This window comes from Musca vetustissima, unplaced genomic scaffold, assembly GCF_032173495.1.
Source record: "Musca vetustissima isolate MV318-11 ecotype Yass unplaced genomic scaffold, APGP_CSIRO_Mvet_v1 utg1260, whole genome shotgun sequence".
Classification (NCBI taxonomy): Eukaryota; Metazoa; Arthropoda; class Insecta; order Diptera; family Muscidae; genus Musca; species Musca vetustissima.
Genome location: NW_026883184.1, coordinates 385,141 through 403,418, shown reverse-complemented (window position 1 = coordinate 403,418; position 18,278 = coordinate 385,141). Strand labels below are relative to the sequence as shown.

Sequence of the window (18,278 nt, the reverse complement as noted above, 5' to 3'; positions counted from 1 at the left end):
CGAACTAGTTCAAAATAACTATTCCTTAAGGTGCTAGGTCCGGTTCATTTTGCTGACGTCGTTCCTTTTTACTCCCGTTCACATAATTGCTTTGATCCGAAAAAAGACTTTGGTGTGGAAATTCGTGGTATTTATTTTCCTCCTGTCTGGCTTTTAAAATATTCACAAATTTAACACGCTTTAAAAAATAATTTTAGTTGCAGTTTTAGTATTTCTACTGCCTCTTCCGACTTTAGTATTCCTGGGTCATTACAAAATAAACTTGTTCAAAATAACTATTCCGAAAAAGGATGGTCAGTACCAGGTTTGGTGTTTCATTCATCTAGTTCACTTTTCTCCAGTCGGTCCTTTTCGTTCTCATTCACTTAATTCCTTTTGATCCAGTAGCTCTTCTAGATCGTTTCGTTCAATAAATGAATTAACTGACGCATACGAATGAACGATTGAACTAAAATGAACAATGGAACTAAATGAATGACCTAGTTCCTTTTGCGAAGCGACCCGAAAAAGAGATCGAATCGTTACAGGTATGAGATAACCCAATACTTAGACTTTAGTAAGGGTTCGCATTTATATTTTGACATTCTTCTCATTTTTTGATAAGTTATTTGTTCACTGTGTTCTCATAATAGATTCTATTTCGAGATTTGCATCTAACCATAACTAAAATATTTTAAAATTTATAATTATCGTACTCACCTTTCGTGTTCTGATCATTTTGGCGAGATCGACAGCGGGTATTTCCAATAGATGCGATTTGATGGGCGGCAGTTTTTTTCGATTCACTTTGATGTTGGTGAATCGGCTATAGGGTACAACGAACCAACTGAACACGATCATAGCCGTACGCAGAAAGCGCCGCATTATGTACCCCATAATTCTGGAACACAGTAGGACAGCAATTTTGGCGGTTTTTTTGGTAACGTGGGGGCAAAGAAAAAAATTAAATAAAACAGTGGTTTTAGGTGGTGGAGCACACAAGAAAATCAAGCTACCAAAAGCCTAAGGAAGTGGTAGCTTGTTGAGGAAGAAAAACTGGGTCAAATGTGTGTGTTTGTTGTTAAAAGAAAAATATTTATTGATATTTTATTTTTATTTTGTGTTTTTTATTATTTCTTTGTTTTGTGTTAGGCTTCGTTGAGAAAATTCGTCATGCAACTTCTTCTTATGTTGGGCGCCACTTTGTGGTGAGGAGGGGTTTTTTGCTGTTGTTTGTTGATTTTTGTTTCTAATGTTGTTTGTTTTGTTGTGGGGTTTAGCTTCTGTAACCACTATACACCACTACGTTGGGTTGGTTTGGTTAAAACCCATAGCCATTGTGGCTAATAAAGCCACGTTTAGACGAAGTAAACCAATTTTATTCTCCAATTTGGTAAAATGTGATGGAACCAGCTGTGAGTAAAGTGGTCACCACCACGAGCAAGAGCAATGAAAAAGATGCAAAGGCGGCCTTATTGTCACCTATTGAGGCATTCGACTGTCTGTCAAAAATATGTTCACGCTGATCGAATGCTTTGCTTTAGGTCTCCTGCGTAAGTTTGTATTTGCAAAACCACAAGAGATTGTGCAATATTTGTGTTTCGTTTTTGGGGGGGCTACAGCTGGTGGTAAAACCACTTAAGAGATGATGGCTGACTGACTGGCGAACTGACTGATTGGCTGACCACTTGCAGCAATCCACCTTTTTTAGGAGTAGCAAAGGGGGAAGAGAGGATGTTGTGCCAATATTACTTGATGGCCGGAAGGGGCCGTTTGTGGAGAGCACCTTTAATGGTATTGATGGCGAGAAGGTTGCACAATATGCGTGTGTGTGTTATTTGCACTGCTGAACTGCAATGGCTGGCCCCCAAGCCGATCACAGCTTGGTTTGGTGGTGGGCAATTAAGTGGCAGCAGCAACGACGACGATGACGGCTATGATGACCACCAACACTTTGCACATGCGCATAGTTTTATAACCGAAACCAGGTGTGTCCAACCTTAAGACACAGAATCACGAACCGATACTTTCGACGAAGATTTTTCGTACTCTACACACGAAGTTCGAACGATTTATTAAATGTTTGTCCAGATGTAAACGGCGATGATGATTATGGTTGTGGCAGGTTTTTTCTTGTTGTTGTTGTTGTGGAGGCAACGTTCGAAAAGTAGGTTTGCCGCACAGGCTTAAATCGCACATACACACAAACACTGATTATTTTGTTTTTGGTATTTTGTTGTGCCTCTTGCCACGAAAAAAAGCAAAATTTTTATTATTTTTGTTTTGGCCATTCAATTATCATTCTCTTCTCTGTGTGTTTCGTTTCGATGTTGAACTTTTGCAAGAAGAAATCCAAAAACGAAAAATGTAATGGCCAACGATTCTTTTAGCAACACTCCATAAAAAATTATGTAATTTTTTTGGGTTAATCTTTCAATACAGCAACACAATTTACAAAATTTATTTCAAAATTTAATTTCAGAAATTTTTTAATATTTAATATTTTTGTGCACTATAAGCTTTTATTTAATTTCCCCCAATTCAAGGGGGAAAGAAATTTCGGGAATTTTATTATGGTTTGAAATTTTTGAAAATAACAATTTCAATATTTTTTATTTAAATATTCACAATTCGAAATTCTCTTCAAAAAATATTTTTATAAATTCGATTTGATCATGTATTTCCACTTCAAATAAATATTTAAAAATTTTCATTTTCAAAATTATTTTTCTTTGTTTGATGATTTTTCACATTGGCTGACAATCAAGCGAACGCTGTAATGCTTTAAAAAAGCCACACTACAAATTCAAATCGATCTTGGCTTGGAATTTTGTTGTTTTGTTTTATGTTATTTATATTTTTTAGTAGCTTTAACTAAAATCCACAAGAAGAAAAAACGTTTTACCGCACCACGATCACGACAATGACGACAACGAACGACAGATAACAAGTAGTATTCAATGCACAACCTCCGCTGAGCAAATAGTTTCTTAAGCCATACTTACAAAGTTATTTAAACAAAATTTCAATTTGAAAAATTGTTGGATTTCAAAAAACAAAACAACACACACAGAATGTCGTTTTCTTTCTGGTTGCAGTTTGATGCTCTTTCTCTCGCTCTTAGTGTTTTGAAACTCTCTTTATTATATTGTTTGGGTTTTTTTTTACGTTGGATCAGACAACCAAAAAAGGGTTACCAATTAATTACAAAATGTTCAGTGAGGCTGGATTTTTAGGCTGTCATCAACGTTTGTTGAATGGCTGCCAAATTGGTTTGGGAAACACAATTGAAAAAATATTTTTTTTGTTTGTTCCTCAATCGTTCAAAAATCGCGCCAAATATAATATTGAAAATTTGTCGAAGACCCCTTTACGTTTTATGAGGAGTAGCGCAACGAACTAGTTCAAAGAAACTATTCCCCATAAGGAACGATCGGTACTATGATAACAAAAATAACTTAATGAACGAATGTGCCGTTCATTAAGTTATTTATGCTCCATTCGTTCATTTTTGCTCTCTTTCACCCAGTTTCGTAGGATCCAATCATTCATCTATATTTTTTTGTTCATTGTCGAATTAATTTACGATTGAACGAATGATTGAACAAAAATGAACTATAGAACTAATCGAAAATGACCTAATTCCTTTGCGTAGCGATTCAGGAACAAGATAACCTAACATTAAAGTCCGAAACGATTCCATGTCAGTTTAGACATACCCATCTGTTGAAATTGCGATAGAGTCCGGGATATTTAAAATAGATTAAAATAATGTTGGGTATTAAAAATGAGATTTATGGCCAATATTCTAAATTGTTGAAATATTTTGAAATTTTTTTTCATTGAGGGTAAAATCTTTCTACCAAAAATAATAAATATTGGTACAGTTTTTATATAGCATCCATTTGGGGAGTTTGGACACGTTTTTCAAACAAATTGATGTTACTTTTATATTTTGAATTCTCATTGGATGGAAACTAATCAATATTGGCCCAAGTTTCGAGGTAGCCCAATTATAATGGCACCCCTATTATTATCTATTTTGGTTTGGTTTTGGACTCGTTTTTCAAACGAATTACCGTATATGGGCAATATTGCCAATTTTTTAATATTCCATTTTCAAAAACTCAGCCTTTTGGTTTTTGTGGCACATCAATGATTTTTGGTACACATATAGAGAAAAATGTTCTGACTCCGAAACCGTTCGCGATCAAATTTTTGTTTGATGCGCGCAAAAGTTATCGAGGTTTTAATTTTGGGCATAAGAAAAAAATCTTAAAATTACGCCGTTTATTATATTGACCAAAAACGTTGATATATATCTTCCTCCCAAAAATAAGAATATGAATATATTATAATAACCACGATAAAGTTGCACATATTCGCGAAATATGAGAAAAATAAAAAAAATATAGCAGATTACATCAATATTTTCATTATATTAATGACATACACACACCAAAAAATTAATTTAAAAATATCCACATAATCTAAACACGATGGTGAATCAAATGATATCAAAATCACACAAGTCCGTGTAGCGGTTTGTAAATTACAGCGACAACAAAACAACATACTGAGGAAAAATATTTGTTTTTGGTTCGAAAAAATAATGTCATCATATTTATTTTTTTAATTGTATACAAGAAATTTCAGAAAAAAATGTTGGTGTTATTCTGCTATTTTACCCGAATTTCGCCGAAAAATTTACATATATAATAATAATCACCTTTTGTGTATAAGTATACGCCTTGCGGATTATATCAGGACGCTTCCGATAAATCTTAGAACTCTATAAATAGGAATAAATCTTACAATAAAATAATATTATGAAATATACATTTTAAATTGCGTGTAAATCGCGTAATTCTCAAAATCATTTGATGCGCATGCGGTTTCCAGGAAGTACATATATATTTTGCGACATTTCATTTGACGGCTAAGATGTGCCGCACGTTACATTGAAGTACCCAAAAAATCGTAAAACGCGAATAATTTCCGAAAACTCCATATGCCATTAATGCGCATCCGATTTCGGTGTGCACCCTAAATAAACACATCGATCTATACCGATTTCAATGTGGTCCATTAAGAACCATGGATGTGCCAGCTCACACTATTTTTGAGATAAATTGCGTCTAAATCGCGTAATTCTCAAAATCATTTGATGCGCATGCGGTTTCCAGGAAGTACTGAATTTTATCTTCCAATCCATATATATTTTGCGACATTTCATTTGACGGCTAAGATGTGCCGCACGTTACATTGAAGTACCCAAAAAATCGTAAAACGCGAATAATTTCCGAAAATTCCATATGCCATTAACGCGCATCCGATTTCGGTGTGCACCCTAAAAAAATACATCGATCTATACCATTTCAATGTGGTCCATTAAGAACCATGGATGTGCCAGCACAATCTATTTCTGAGATAAATTGCGTACATCTCTCTTTCGGCTGAATTTTTTAAGTTCTCTTTTCGAAAAAGATCAAAATCCGTATGAGGTCATTTATTGAAGCGGAAATGATACACAGAAAACGCAAATAAATCCGCGATATTTTCAAAAACATTTTTTGCCAAATTTCGTGTTTTTGGAAGGTCAGTTCCCGCCGTTCTAGTAGATGGATTTTCACGAAAAAGATTTTATATCATCCGAAACGTAAAAAACCTTATTGATCGCGGGTACCCATATCATTCAGTTGACAGGTCTAAAAATTTGGCCCGAAAAATAGGTTTTTTAGAAATTTGATCGCACAAATTTCGCACCTTCGGATGAATATTACTCTGAAGCTGTGCATACTACATACACAAAATACATATCAAATTACGCAGATTCGCGACTACAATAATCTTATAATGGATTTTTAGAAATTCCTGTTTGCGTATTAAAGCTAGAAGTAAAATTAAAAAAACACTCAAAATCGAGCTTCAAAATGTCAGCATCATTTAAAGGTAGATGCAGTTAAAATTTTGAAAAATGGTACATAAGGGGCATAGTCCCCATTTTGTTGGCTTCTAGTTTTCTTTTGACACGAAGACCGTGCAATGAGTGGCTTAGTCACAAATCGATAGAGAACATAAAAAAACTGGTTCGCCTCAACCTGTCTTTACACATTTTTTTACATTAAAGTAGACACAGCTTCCACCAAAATAAAGTTTGGAGGTCAATATCATGAACAGTTTGCAACGACAGATCAATTAACACAAAACTATTCACTTTTTTTCATATACTTAAGTAGTTCCCGATTTATAAAGGGGTGAACCTCCGCTTCAGCTATGTTAAAAAATTGGCAACATTGCCCATATATTATATTTTGGTTCTGATTGAGAGTCAAATGTTCTTACCCAAAATTATAAATATCGAACGATCTTTTGGGTTACAGTCACCATATAAAAGTCCCAACACATTTATATTTTATTTTTATTTGAGATTTGTCAGGTTTTTCTCTTTCGGTTCGAGCTTAATGATCGAAGTTTAGCAATGAAAGGGAAAGCCAGGGGCAGAACCTACGACGCGACGCGTTTCACCGTTAATTAAGCGATCCATAAGGTATATTGGAATATGTGGCTTTACAAAGGTCGTATATTGATAACTTGTAATTATATCGCAGTTAATGCGCTATTGCATTTGCGAATTAAATTCAAATTTATAAAGTTTCAACATTTGTTTTCACTCTTTAAACAGTAATGTTTAAAGTAGAATTATGTTGTAGCGATGGATAATCAATCCACAAATCTGTAATTGCCTCCATGGTATGCACAACTTTTTACCCGGTTAACCTCTTTTATGAGGATTTATTTGACATATATGCATAGAAATTGGCAATAGAAACCCACTGGGTTAACGAAATCTTGTTAAATTTAAACGTAATACTAGATGTCTCAGCTGAAAAATTTTATATTATATTTTTCAATACGAATTGGCTGTAATTTGGCGTATTGGTGCTTCGCAGAACATTTTCAGCATTATTCCTTGTTTCTACAAAGCATCCAAGGCCAATTTTTCAATCAGGGTATAGTCAGTTTGATTTTTTTTTATTCAACAATTTCCAAAATTCCCTATCGCTTATTGTTATTTTGATGGTGCAAGCCTTGGTGGAGGTTATAAAAAGTTTTGCCTGGTCGAACTTAATGACCTTTTCACATGTATTAAAATAGGCAGGATCAAATAAATTATTATAAACAAGTAAAAGTGTCAGTGTCACACTCAGCCTACGATCTACGGAATAAGGCACGGGATTTATTATTCGCTTTATATAAAGTATGTTTTTATTAAAGAGGTTTCGGATTTTATCAAATCGGTTATTCAATTCGCTTATAAAATAAATTTACAAATTTATAAAAGATCGACCCTTTGAAAGGGTTGTACCAGAAGGAGTGGGTCAATTAATCGCATATTTTGACTTGTTAGTCCGTTCGCTTTTTGTGTGGGAGTTGCCAAAAGTAGTTGACCGATATTCCACATCTTCGAAATTAGTTTAAGTGTGGAAGAAGTAATACAACGTCAAAAGATTGGATGAAATTTACTCACTTCGAGAGTTGTCATGCGCATATGTCAGTCAGACAGCCGGACGGACGGACATTTGTAAATCGATTCCAAATTGTCTGAAACAGATTTGGTCCGTTTCTTCGGGGGTCTAAAACCAAAAATGCTAGATTTTGTTGGAATGAATATATATTCACATAAGACCCCATTTATTTTCAACCAGAATAAAAATCTATGCCATGTCCGTCTATCTCATTGAAAAAACAATACAGCTCACAATAATGAACACATTTTTTTGAACACATAATTTTGCACATACATTTCTACTACTTCTAGTATGTTTGGTATTCCCAATATCGGTATTTTTTAGCGTAGTGGCATACAAATGAACCCCCAAATATTTAATATTTTTAAGCTATGAACAAGTTTTTAAACCTAAAATCATCATACTAAAAATTGTTAAATTTCGCTCTAATTCGATAATTAGGATTTTCATTTGGAAAACAATCTCTCTATCAAAAATTATCAATATGGAAACAATTTTCGGAGAAGCTCCCATCGTGCGATACCTCCATTACTCGTTTTTTGATAACTTTAGACAAGTTTTTCAAGCGAAGGGGCCTCAATTTCTTATTTTGAATTCTCATTGGGCAGTAAATCTCCCTACCAGGAATTATAAAAATTGGTCAATGTTTCGGGGTAGCGCCAACAGCGCGGTAACACATATTTTAAAGACGTCGAGTACATTTTTTTACAGAATTGACTATAATTTGACCAATTTTTACTGATTTACTGACTTTATCATTAGAAAACATAAAAATGCTAAAACGATGATAGGTGCTAAATAAGTTTAAAAAGTGCTAATTGGCAACACTGGCAATGCCTGACGGGCATTTCAACGGCGTTTTTGCTCTCAGAATTATAAAAACAAATAGAATCAGCCCTTTATGTGTATGATCATATTTTAAATATAGAGCCCACTAATTAGATAGAAGTCTGAAGGTTTATTCTCTCTTTTTATCATTTATCCTATTTAACCTCTCCTGCCGTCTTTACGAAGTTATATTATTTATATGGGTTGGCAATAATGCCTACAATTTAATTATTCATATGGAAATGGTGTAAAAATATTTCGTATACATTCAACATTCAAAACACAACCAATCAAACAACTTCAAATGTGTTTGACGAGGTTTGATGTTGTTGTATAGAACAACTGGCGTTGATAATTGTTTGTTATTCTTTAGAACAGGTTTTCCGAATGAGTTTGGTGTTTAAGCCAGTTATGAGAGCCACGTTTTTTGAAAGAGAATTGTGCAACAAAGAGAACTAAACCAAACACCAGCATATCGATATGTCAATGGAAAATTCTTCCCGGAAGAGGAAAACTAAGGTGTGTAGACGAACTGATACCTGTATATTTCTAATTTTCCACTCAAGCGTTAAAAAAAAAAAACTAAACTACAACAGGTTCCGAGGGAATCCCATTGTATGGAGGGCAAACTTCAACGAGCATGACTAATTTATTTATAAACATAAATACCCTATTTTAAAGTTAAACGTTTAAACGGTAAATGAAAATGTATATGAATGAGATTGTAGTTGTCGATCAAGGGTCAATATCCAGACTATTTTTCTCCTCAAAATTTAAATATATTAACAAAATTATTTTTGATTTAAAACATTGATCTTACTTTTTAAAGTGTTGTCAGTCAGTGTTGTAAATTATACGCACAGTTTTCCCATTTACGTAAATATGGGGATTTCCCTTGTGCGTTAAAACGTATTCGTAATGTGCGGTATTGACTTTTTTAAATTCGAAATGGATATTTTATTACATCCGTTGGAAATTTACTTTTGTCGTGTTCTTTTCTTTGATATGGTTGTAATTGTGGTTAAGTCAATTCTCCGAAGTATCATGTAAATCGATTCATAGAACATTTTTTATGAATATTTATTTAACAAACTGGTTGTTTTGGGCGGCACACGCCGGTTACAGTCGGGTATTGATAATTCGAATATGCAAACGGATACTATGTTTGATTTGTTATCAAAGTATGATAAATCTAATAATTTCCTATTTTTTCATAATACTAAAACATGTGATGTATGGGCCCACTCCTTCTAGTACCTTCCATTGCAAATTTTGAAAATCTCATATGAAGCGATTTAAATGCGGTAACTCATGCGACATGTATGAGCCGGGAATGGACATTTTCGTTGGTTGTATTCGTTAGAATAGCTGAAGATCTTCTTCGTTAGATGATAGAGAGTAAAAGGCAGATCTAAAGGTGTTCTTCATAAAAGATCTGAAAAAGATATTCAACATAAAAAGATTTTTACGTCTTCCTTGTTAGAAGAGCTGAAGGATCTTCATAGAAGATTTAATTTCTTCTTCATAGCAGTTCTGAATGTTTTCTACATAAAAAAACTGAATGTGTCTTCTACATAGCAGAGCTAAAAGAAATATTCACTCCCTCAGCTCCCATTATTTAATATAGAACTTTAGAATGTTTTTACTGGAATTGATATTACTCCTAAGATGTTGATATTCCGTATTATGGAAACTTTTCACATGATTTTTAACCGAATTGGCTGCCACATGCTATGCTTGATTCCCATAGGGTATCAATTCGTCCAAAGAAAAAGTTCAGTATTGGTCCACGTTTTAGGGCATTTTGTAGGTTTTAGAAAAGTTTTCAGTAGTTTCGGCTATAGTTTAATATTTTGGAGTATCAGATTAACCAATGATAAATATTGGTATTAGCCATTTTGCAGTTTTTGGGCACATGTTTCAAGATAGCAGGCTTTAATAAGTCATGTCGGATTGTGATATGTTAATGTATGTATATGGGCAATATTGACAATTTTTTAACATAGCTGAAGCGGATGTTCACCCCTTTATAACTCGACAATTACTTAAGTATAATGAAAAAAGTGAATAGTTTTGGGTTAATTGATCTATCGTTGCAAACTGTTCATGATATTGACCTCCAAACTTTATTTTGGTGGAAGCTGTGTCTACTTTAATGTAAAAAAATGTGTAAAAACAGATTGAGGCGAACCAGTTTTTTTATGTTCTCTATCGATTTGTGATTATTTTTATATATGTCAATTTTTCGGCGAAATTCGGGTAAAATAGCAGAATAACCCCAACATTTTTTTCTGAAATTTCTTGTATAAAATTAAACCAGTGAGCGGAGCAGTATATTCGGACGAGACCGACCATACGATACCCCACACAACTTCCACAAAAATCTAACTTTCTGATCTTAACAATATTTCGCAATATTTGTACCCTCTTGACCGATTAGAGGACAACAAATATTACTTATAATTAGTACAGATTCCCTTCACGGTGTTGTGATGTTCGGCTTTCAACTGTGGCCTATAGATCGACTCGAAAAAAAAAACCAAAAATTAAGTTTTCGGTCCACTTCATGCCAAAATTATTATCTGATCATTATTGAAAATTATAGGCGTTGTCTTTGACCAGAACTGGAATATCATGGGAAATTTCAAAGCGATCAGCGCTATATTTCTGCTTTCTAGTGGGGCAATGGGTTACTAAATACTATATCAATACGTAAGCAGCTGCAAATATTTAAGTGTATCTCCCACATCCGAGTACATACGACAATATAATTGGTATCAATTCACAGGTCAACACTACTCTTGGATATACTATCAACTTCTCGGGTCTATGTCCTACAATAGTAAACATATACGCCATAGAATAAAAATGTTGTAATTTTTCACACAAAAGTCGGGGTCAATTTAACCCTCTAAATATTTACCGATCTTTATGAAAACAGGCATGATGATTCGTTGGCCCAATTCCCTTCTCCATGAAAAATTTCGCGTTCGGAAAATAATTGCAGCCTCTAGAGCGGCCAGAAAAACCGACAAAAATTAAGTATTTTTTAACCTAAATATTAACCGATCTTTACCAAAAACAATAGGGGTCTTCATTGGGCAGAACCTATCCTACATGCAAAATTTCGTGAAGATTGGTCCATAACTGTGGCCTGCATCGTGTTTACAAATTATAATGGACAGACGGACGGACAAATATGTCTAGATCTCAGCTAGTCGAGATATGACGATCGATAAACTTAAAGGTGGGTCTACGACCAATATTTCGCCGCGTTACAAACTTTTGGGGTTGCACAAAGCTATAATACCCTGACAACATAGTTGTGTAGGGTATAAAAATAAATGTGATGACATTATTTTTTCGAATCAAAAACAAATATTTTTCCTCAATATCTTGTTTTGTTGTCGCTGTAATTTACAAACCGCTACACGGACTTGTGTGATTTTGGTATCATTTGATTCATCGTGGTGTTTAGATTATGTAGATATTTATACCCTACACAACTATGTTGTCAGGGTATTATAGCTTTGTGCAGCCCCAAATGTTTGTAACGACGCGAAATATTGGTCCTAGACCCACCTTTAAGTATACCGATCGTCATATCTCGACTAGCTGAGTCGATCTAGACATGTGTGTCCGTCCGTCCGTCCGTCCGTCTGTCCATTATAATTTGTAAACACGATACAGGCCACAGTTATGGACCAATCTTCACGAAATTTTGCATGTAGGATGGGTTCTGGCCAAAGAAGACACCTATTGTTTTTGGGAAAGATCGGTTAATATTTAGGGGATGAAATGGACCAAATACTAAATTTTTGTCGGTATTTCTGGTCGCTCCAGAGGCCGCAACAATGGTCCGAACATCGTGAAATTTTGCATGGAGAAGCGGATCGGGCCAAAGAAAAATCATGCCTGTTTGGAGAAAGATCGGTCAATATTTAGCGGGTCAAATGGACCCTGACTTTTGTGTGAAAAATGACAAAATTTGTATTCTATGGCGTAAATATTCACCCCTGAAGGACATATACCCGAGAAGTTGGTATTGTATCCAAGAGGAGTGGTTGACCTTTAAATTAAGACCAATTATATTGTTGTATGTGCTCGGATGTCGATCTATAGACCTCAAATGAAAGCCGAACATCACAACACAACCCACGGTGAAGATAATCTGGACAATAGCTGCACTGAATACTCGTAATATTCGGAAAATATGTCAGTGTGAGGAAGAGGTGCTATTTACCTCTAATCGGGCAAGAGGGTGCAAATATCACGATATATTGCCCGGTCTCGAAATAAACATCCGCAGAAAATTTGAGTTCCGTGGTAGTTGTGTAGGGTGTCGTATGGTCGGCCCCGTCCGACTATACTGCTCCGCTCACTGGTTTTAAATTAATTTTTAGGTGTGTGTATGTCATTAATATAATGAAAATATTGATGTAATCTCCTATATTTTTTTTTATTTTTCTCATATTTTGCGAAGATGTGCAACTTTATCGCGATTATTATAATATATTCATATTCTTATTTTACGGAGGAAGATATATATCAACGTTTTTGGTCAATATAATAAACGGCGTAATTTTAAGATTTTTTCTTATACCCAAAATTAAAACCTCGATATCTTTAGCGCATCAACCCAAAATTTGATCGCGAACGGTGTCGGGGTCAGAACATTTTTCACTATATGTGTACCAAAAATCATTGATGTGCCACAAAAACAAAAAAGCTGATTTTTTGAACATGGAATATTAAAAAATTGGCAATAATGTCCATATATATTCTTAATCAGCGTAAAATTCTATGACGATTTAAACATGTCCGTCTCTTTGTTGTTATCAATCTAGCATCTAAATGTATTGAGATAGATCTTCATAGAGTCTGCAGGCTGGTCAAGTTTGAAGTTGGGCTATATCGGACGAGGTTTAGGCAAAGCTGCCATAAAACGGTATTCCAATTTTTTGATATATTTGGGTTCTTGAGCGCGCTTTTCAACCGAATTCGCTGAAATTTGAAACATTGGCTTCTTATCGGGTACCAAATTTCTACACAAACCCGTATAAATATAAGTCCACTTTTCTGGTAGCCCCTTATAACGGTGTCTCCAATTTTCAATATTTTGGGGTTTTTATCGCATTGGATAGTAAATCTTTCCACTAAATATTATAAATATAGTTCCACTTTTTCAAGAAGGCCCCATATAAGGGTACCCCCAATTTTCCATATTTTGAGGTTCTAGATTTTCGATATTTTTAATATTTAGCGTAAAGGAAGGGATTGTGATGCAAAAATTGTATGTTCGAAATTGAGCTATATCAGTCCTCAATTAGGCATAACACCTTTTATATAAAATAAAACAAATGTTCGGAAATTCCAACTCGATGTAATCAGTTTTGGTTCTGCTTTAGTTACAGCCTCCAGGGACGTATGCACACAATTTCCATATTGAAGCAGCAGCTTCCACCCAACCTTCCGAAATAAACCTGTGTACGTTGATCATGGCCCCATATAACTGTGCCCTTTACATAACAGTATTTGATCAGCGTAAAATTCTATGAAGATTTAAGCATGCCCGTCTCTCTGTTGTAATCATTCTCGCGTCTATACTATGCGTCGTCAATATCGGTTCACTTTTTTGGGTTTTTTAGGAAAAATCTCCACTAAACATTGCTGAAATAGGTTTGTAGAATTGTCGGTGTGGGCCCACTTTTTGGTATGTTCCCTATAGTTTCATATCAAGTACCTGCCAGTTACTTATGATGGTGGGTATCGTTCGGATCTGCCGAACTTAACGTTATATAAGTCCATATAATGGTAAATATAAGGGTAGCGCCACATTGTCAGTATTGTGAAGGTTTTTGCTTGATACTTCATTGTAGGGTTTGGCAAATTTGAGCGAAAATTGTTTATGTAGGTCCAAGTTTTGATATTTCTTATTACCAAATAATAAAAATCATAGTTCCCATAAAATTTCCCGATCGGAATTTCGAATGCACATAACGTGGTGGAGAGTATAAAAATGTCGTCGAAGTTAATGTCGTATTTACTTGTTTTGTTGTATCCCCATAATAAAAGTATCGTCCCATTAACCCTCTGAGGGGCTTCAATGGAACTGGGTGTGCAAAAACCAAGTATAGATTCTACTGTGGTAGGTCGTGGACTTTCCAATATACATATCTGATATAATCTTGTTCCACTTTAACTGATAAATAAACCAAGAACTAAACTAAACAAAACACTTTACAATTTCTTGGATTTGACATAATATTCCGACAAATGCTGCTTGCTGGTGCTATGCCAGCAAAACTTATCGCACATTTTAATGTGATAATTTATGCACAATTTGCTGAGATTAGGAGACATTCAACTATATAAACTTTCCATTTTGCAATGCTGTTATCGATAATGTCTTTGTAATTGTTTGCTTTTTGCCGTTTTTGTCGTTCTACTCAGTGTGCAGAACGCCGCCACCAGAAAAAATAGTATTTCTGGTGGCGGCGTCGGAAAAATGAATGAATGAAAACCAATAACTGATAAGGGGAATGGGATGTTTATATTTCTTTGTTGAAGCGATCATTTGAGATGTTATTTAATTTCAGAAAATTTGAAATGGGACAAAATTATTTTTTTTTTATTATTATTTTGGAGACATCTTGGATGAGGGCTGGTTAGTTTCTTATGGTTACTCAAGACTCCTATAGAAATGTATATTAAATTAGTATATAATACGACATTTTTAAAACATTGTCTACAAATAACAATCATAACTTCATACGCGTTTCAAACAGTAAAGTACATTTCATTTTTGTTTCATTTTCATTTAATTGCATTCAAACACCAGACTAGATGTCTGGCCTCTGTTCGGAATAAATGTTTAACAAATATATTTTTTGTTTGCTATCTTATTGAATAGTAGTTTTTAATATTTATTGGATTGCATGATAACTGCAAAATAATCGTTCAATGTTAATAATTATTAAATATTCTAATAGCAATTGATTTGTTATTATTATTGTTGTTGCATTTCAATATTTATAACAACAGCAACAATACGACATGGACGTCTCCAACTTCCGTTCGAACTTTTTTTTGTAACACAGTAGCGCGTTGCAACTGTCAATTATATCAAATTTTATATACATTATTGCAATTTACATCTCATAAATGTCAAAATGTTGAATGGATATTAAAAAAATATCCCCGAGTAAATGAGTTACGACGTCTAAAATGCCTTAATTATAATAAGTTGAGGTAAAGTGACACCAGCACGCAGTTAATATTCTAGGGATACAAAATTTCCATTTAAATGCCAATTGAGAATTCTTTGACTTTCCTTAATGGGCGAATTAAACATTTGTTAAAAAAGTGAAGTGCTTCCCCGCTGACTCATCTGAGATGATGCAATTTTCAATGTCAATGTCCCATAACTTTCTATATTTAAAAAGGTGTCTGCTTTCATAAGAGTCAAAATGACATTGTTGTTAATTATTCCCTCGATTTTATGGTTATAACAATGTATCTAAATTTAATAAAGATATGAAGTATGTTTGGAATAAATCTGTATGTGGATGTTTAGTGACGATCAATCTACAAGTATGTCTTACATGTACCATAACTCTCGAAGTGTGTTATCTTCGGTGCACCATTGACATGAACCTCTCAATATTATAATACATCATATTGAAGGCACCTTCGGCATCGAGGACATCAATGGAACATTCAACAATGGTGACACAGAAACACTTATTCAATCCTTAGACCCCTCTGAGTTGAAGGATTCTGCCATATTCTAAGGAATAGATTGAAAAATTGTTGCCTATAAGAAGATAGATAAACCGCAGTTGAGTTACTTCGAACTCACATCAATCAGCTTGGGAGGATGAGAGACTGCCTCCAACATGGAAGAAAGTCATTGTTGTGAAGTTACCCAAAAAATGCCATTTGAAAGATTATAACAACATGAGAGGAATAACCCTGCTCAAAAGCATATACAAAATTCTGGCAACCATAATACAGAAAAAAAATCAAAGTCAAATAGAAACATTCTGAGTGACAAACAAGCTGGCTTTAGACCAAATAGAAATTACGTGGTCCAGGTCAACACCCTACGAGACAATCAACACCCTAATAGAACAATCTATAGAATGGCGCACCCCCTGTACCTAACATTCATCGATTTCAAGAAAGTATTTGATACTATCAGACGAACTGAGAGGCATGGAACAAAAGTGAGTACCCCAGAAAATAATCCGAATAATAAGAGTGAAGTGCAAAGATGCAGAACTCTCAGTTCTTCACAACGGGAACATAAGCCAACCGTTTCACACCAACGTAGGAGTTAAACAAAAATGCCCTTTGTAGAGTTGGACAATCAAGTTCCGGTTCGAAGTTTTTTTTTGCGCGTTCCTCAAGGTCGTTCTTTTAGTTTACTGGTACATGAAAGTTCCTTCGATCAACACTGTCGTTCACGTTTTGTTTTTTTTTTTTTTTTTTTTTGAATGATGTACAATATTTTATTATACATCAGTTAAAGAAGGACTCCGGCAGCAAAAAGAACTGGGAGAACAAGGGCAAAAAAGAACGACGGAGCAAGAGGAACTAGGTGAACGAGAGCAAGAAAGGACGACTGGAGCAATATTAACGGACCTAGTTCCGATCGTTCCTGATTCGGATTCCTTTGAACTACACAGATCTAGTCTTCTGTCACCCCTCTGAATGAAGTCAGCTCTCAGAGAAGAGGTATAACATGGAGTCTCTTATGACAACTTAAGCTATACGGATGATATCTGCATTCACTCTCACAAGACTTGAGACCAAGAAAACTAAGGCCATGGAAATTAACAACAACAGTACAGCAAACTCCACGTTGCAAGGCCAAGCAATTGAATGCGTCGATAGCCTCTGCTATCTCTGAAGCACAGTAACAAAGCTCACATATATCCTGGTGAACCAAACTTAAAATATTCGAATCGTGTATAAAGTCGATTCTGATATATAGCAGTTAAATCTGGCTTGTGTCAAATACCATCACGCAAAATCTACCGGTATTCATAAAGAGATGCCTCAGGATAATATGCAGAATATTCTGGCCCAACACAATAACTAACGTGGAGCCGTGGAATCTAACGAACCAGGAACCCATACCAAAACATAGAAAATGGAGATGGATTGGCCATACCTTAAGAAAAAAATGTCCATGGCATAATCAGAAAGGCGATGGAATGGAATCCCGAGGAATCAACCGAACAATAATATTAGTTTTGAATTAAAAACATATGAGCCAAATTGGGGCTACCAGAAAACGTACCCATAGAGAACTTTCTGTGCCAAATTACAGCCTATATGATTACAAAACGTGACTAATATACACACATTACCTTAAATCGGGAGGTACGGTTATATGAGGGCTATATCAACACATGGACCCATAGACTAGTATTTCTTTTGGTATTGAAAACATGTCAGTCGAATTTTGGTAGCCTGTACCAAGTGGTTTGTCAGTTAAAGAGTTTATACCCAATATTTGGGTAAATACCCGGAGCATACCGTTCTATGCGGAGCATTTGGGTAAAGCGAATGGAGCATACTTTGATTGAATAAACAGTTTTTAATGAAAGATATGCTGTTGTATTCGATCACTTAAAAACATTTCATACGCACCAACATAATATTATGAAACTATCCATTTTGCATCGATTTGATAACAAACAACCCGGAAATAGGGGGTAGATGTTGTATTAGCGTTTGGTTCTCGGTATCAAATCTTCCTACCGAAAATGACCAATATTGGTCCACATTTAGAGTAGCCTCAACGGTAGCCTCCTTTATTCGATATTTGGAGGGTTTTAGATGTGCCTTCAAATAATCATATAATGCTACACCCGAAAGATCGCGATTTTTGGGAACTTTCAACATGTGTTTCAACAAATTCGGGAGAAT

At 34.8% G+C, this 18,278-nt stretch overlaps 1 protein-coding gene across 2 annotated transcripts in view; it reads right to left on the bottom strand.

The window, feature by feature from the left end:
* The window catches only part of LOC133329990 (fatty-acid amide hydrolase 2-A), a 63,591-nt gene that overhangs the window by 30,088 nt on the left and 15,225 nt on the right, over positions 1-18,278 (bottom strand). The window contains exon 2 of one of the 2 annotated variants that reach the window (XM_061538449.1): positions 700-880. The exons of the other annotated variant lie outside the window; for it this stretch is intronic. Within the exon in view, the coding sequence (XP_061394433.1) occupies positions 700-876 (177 nt within the window). The 5' untranslated portion in view covers positions 877-880. The remainder of the gene's footprint in view (positions 1-699; positions 881-18,278) is intronic. 2 annotated transcript variants of the gene reach the window in all.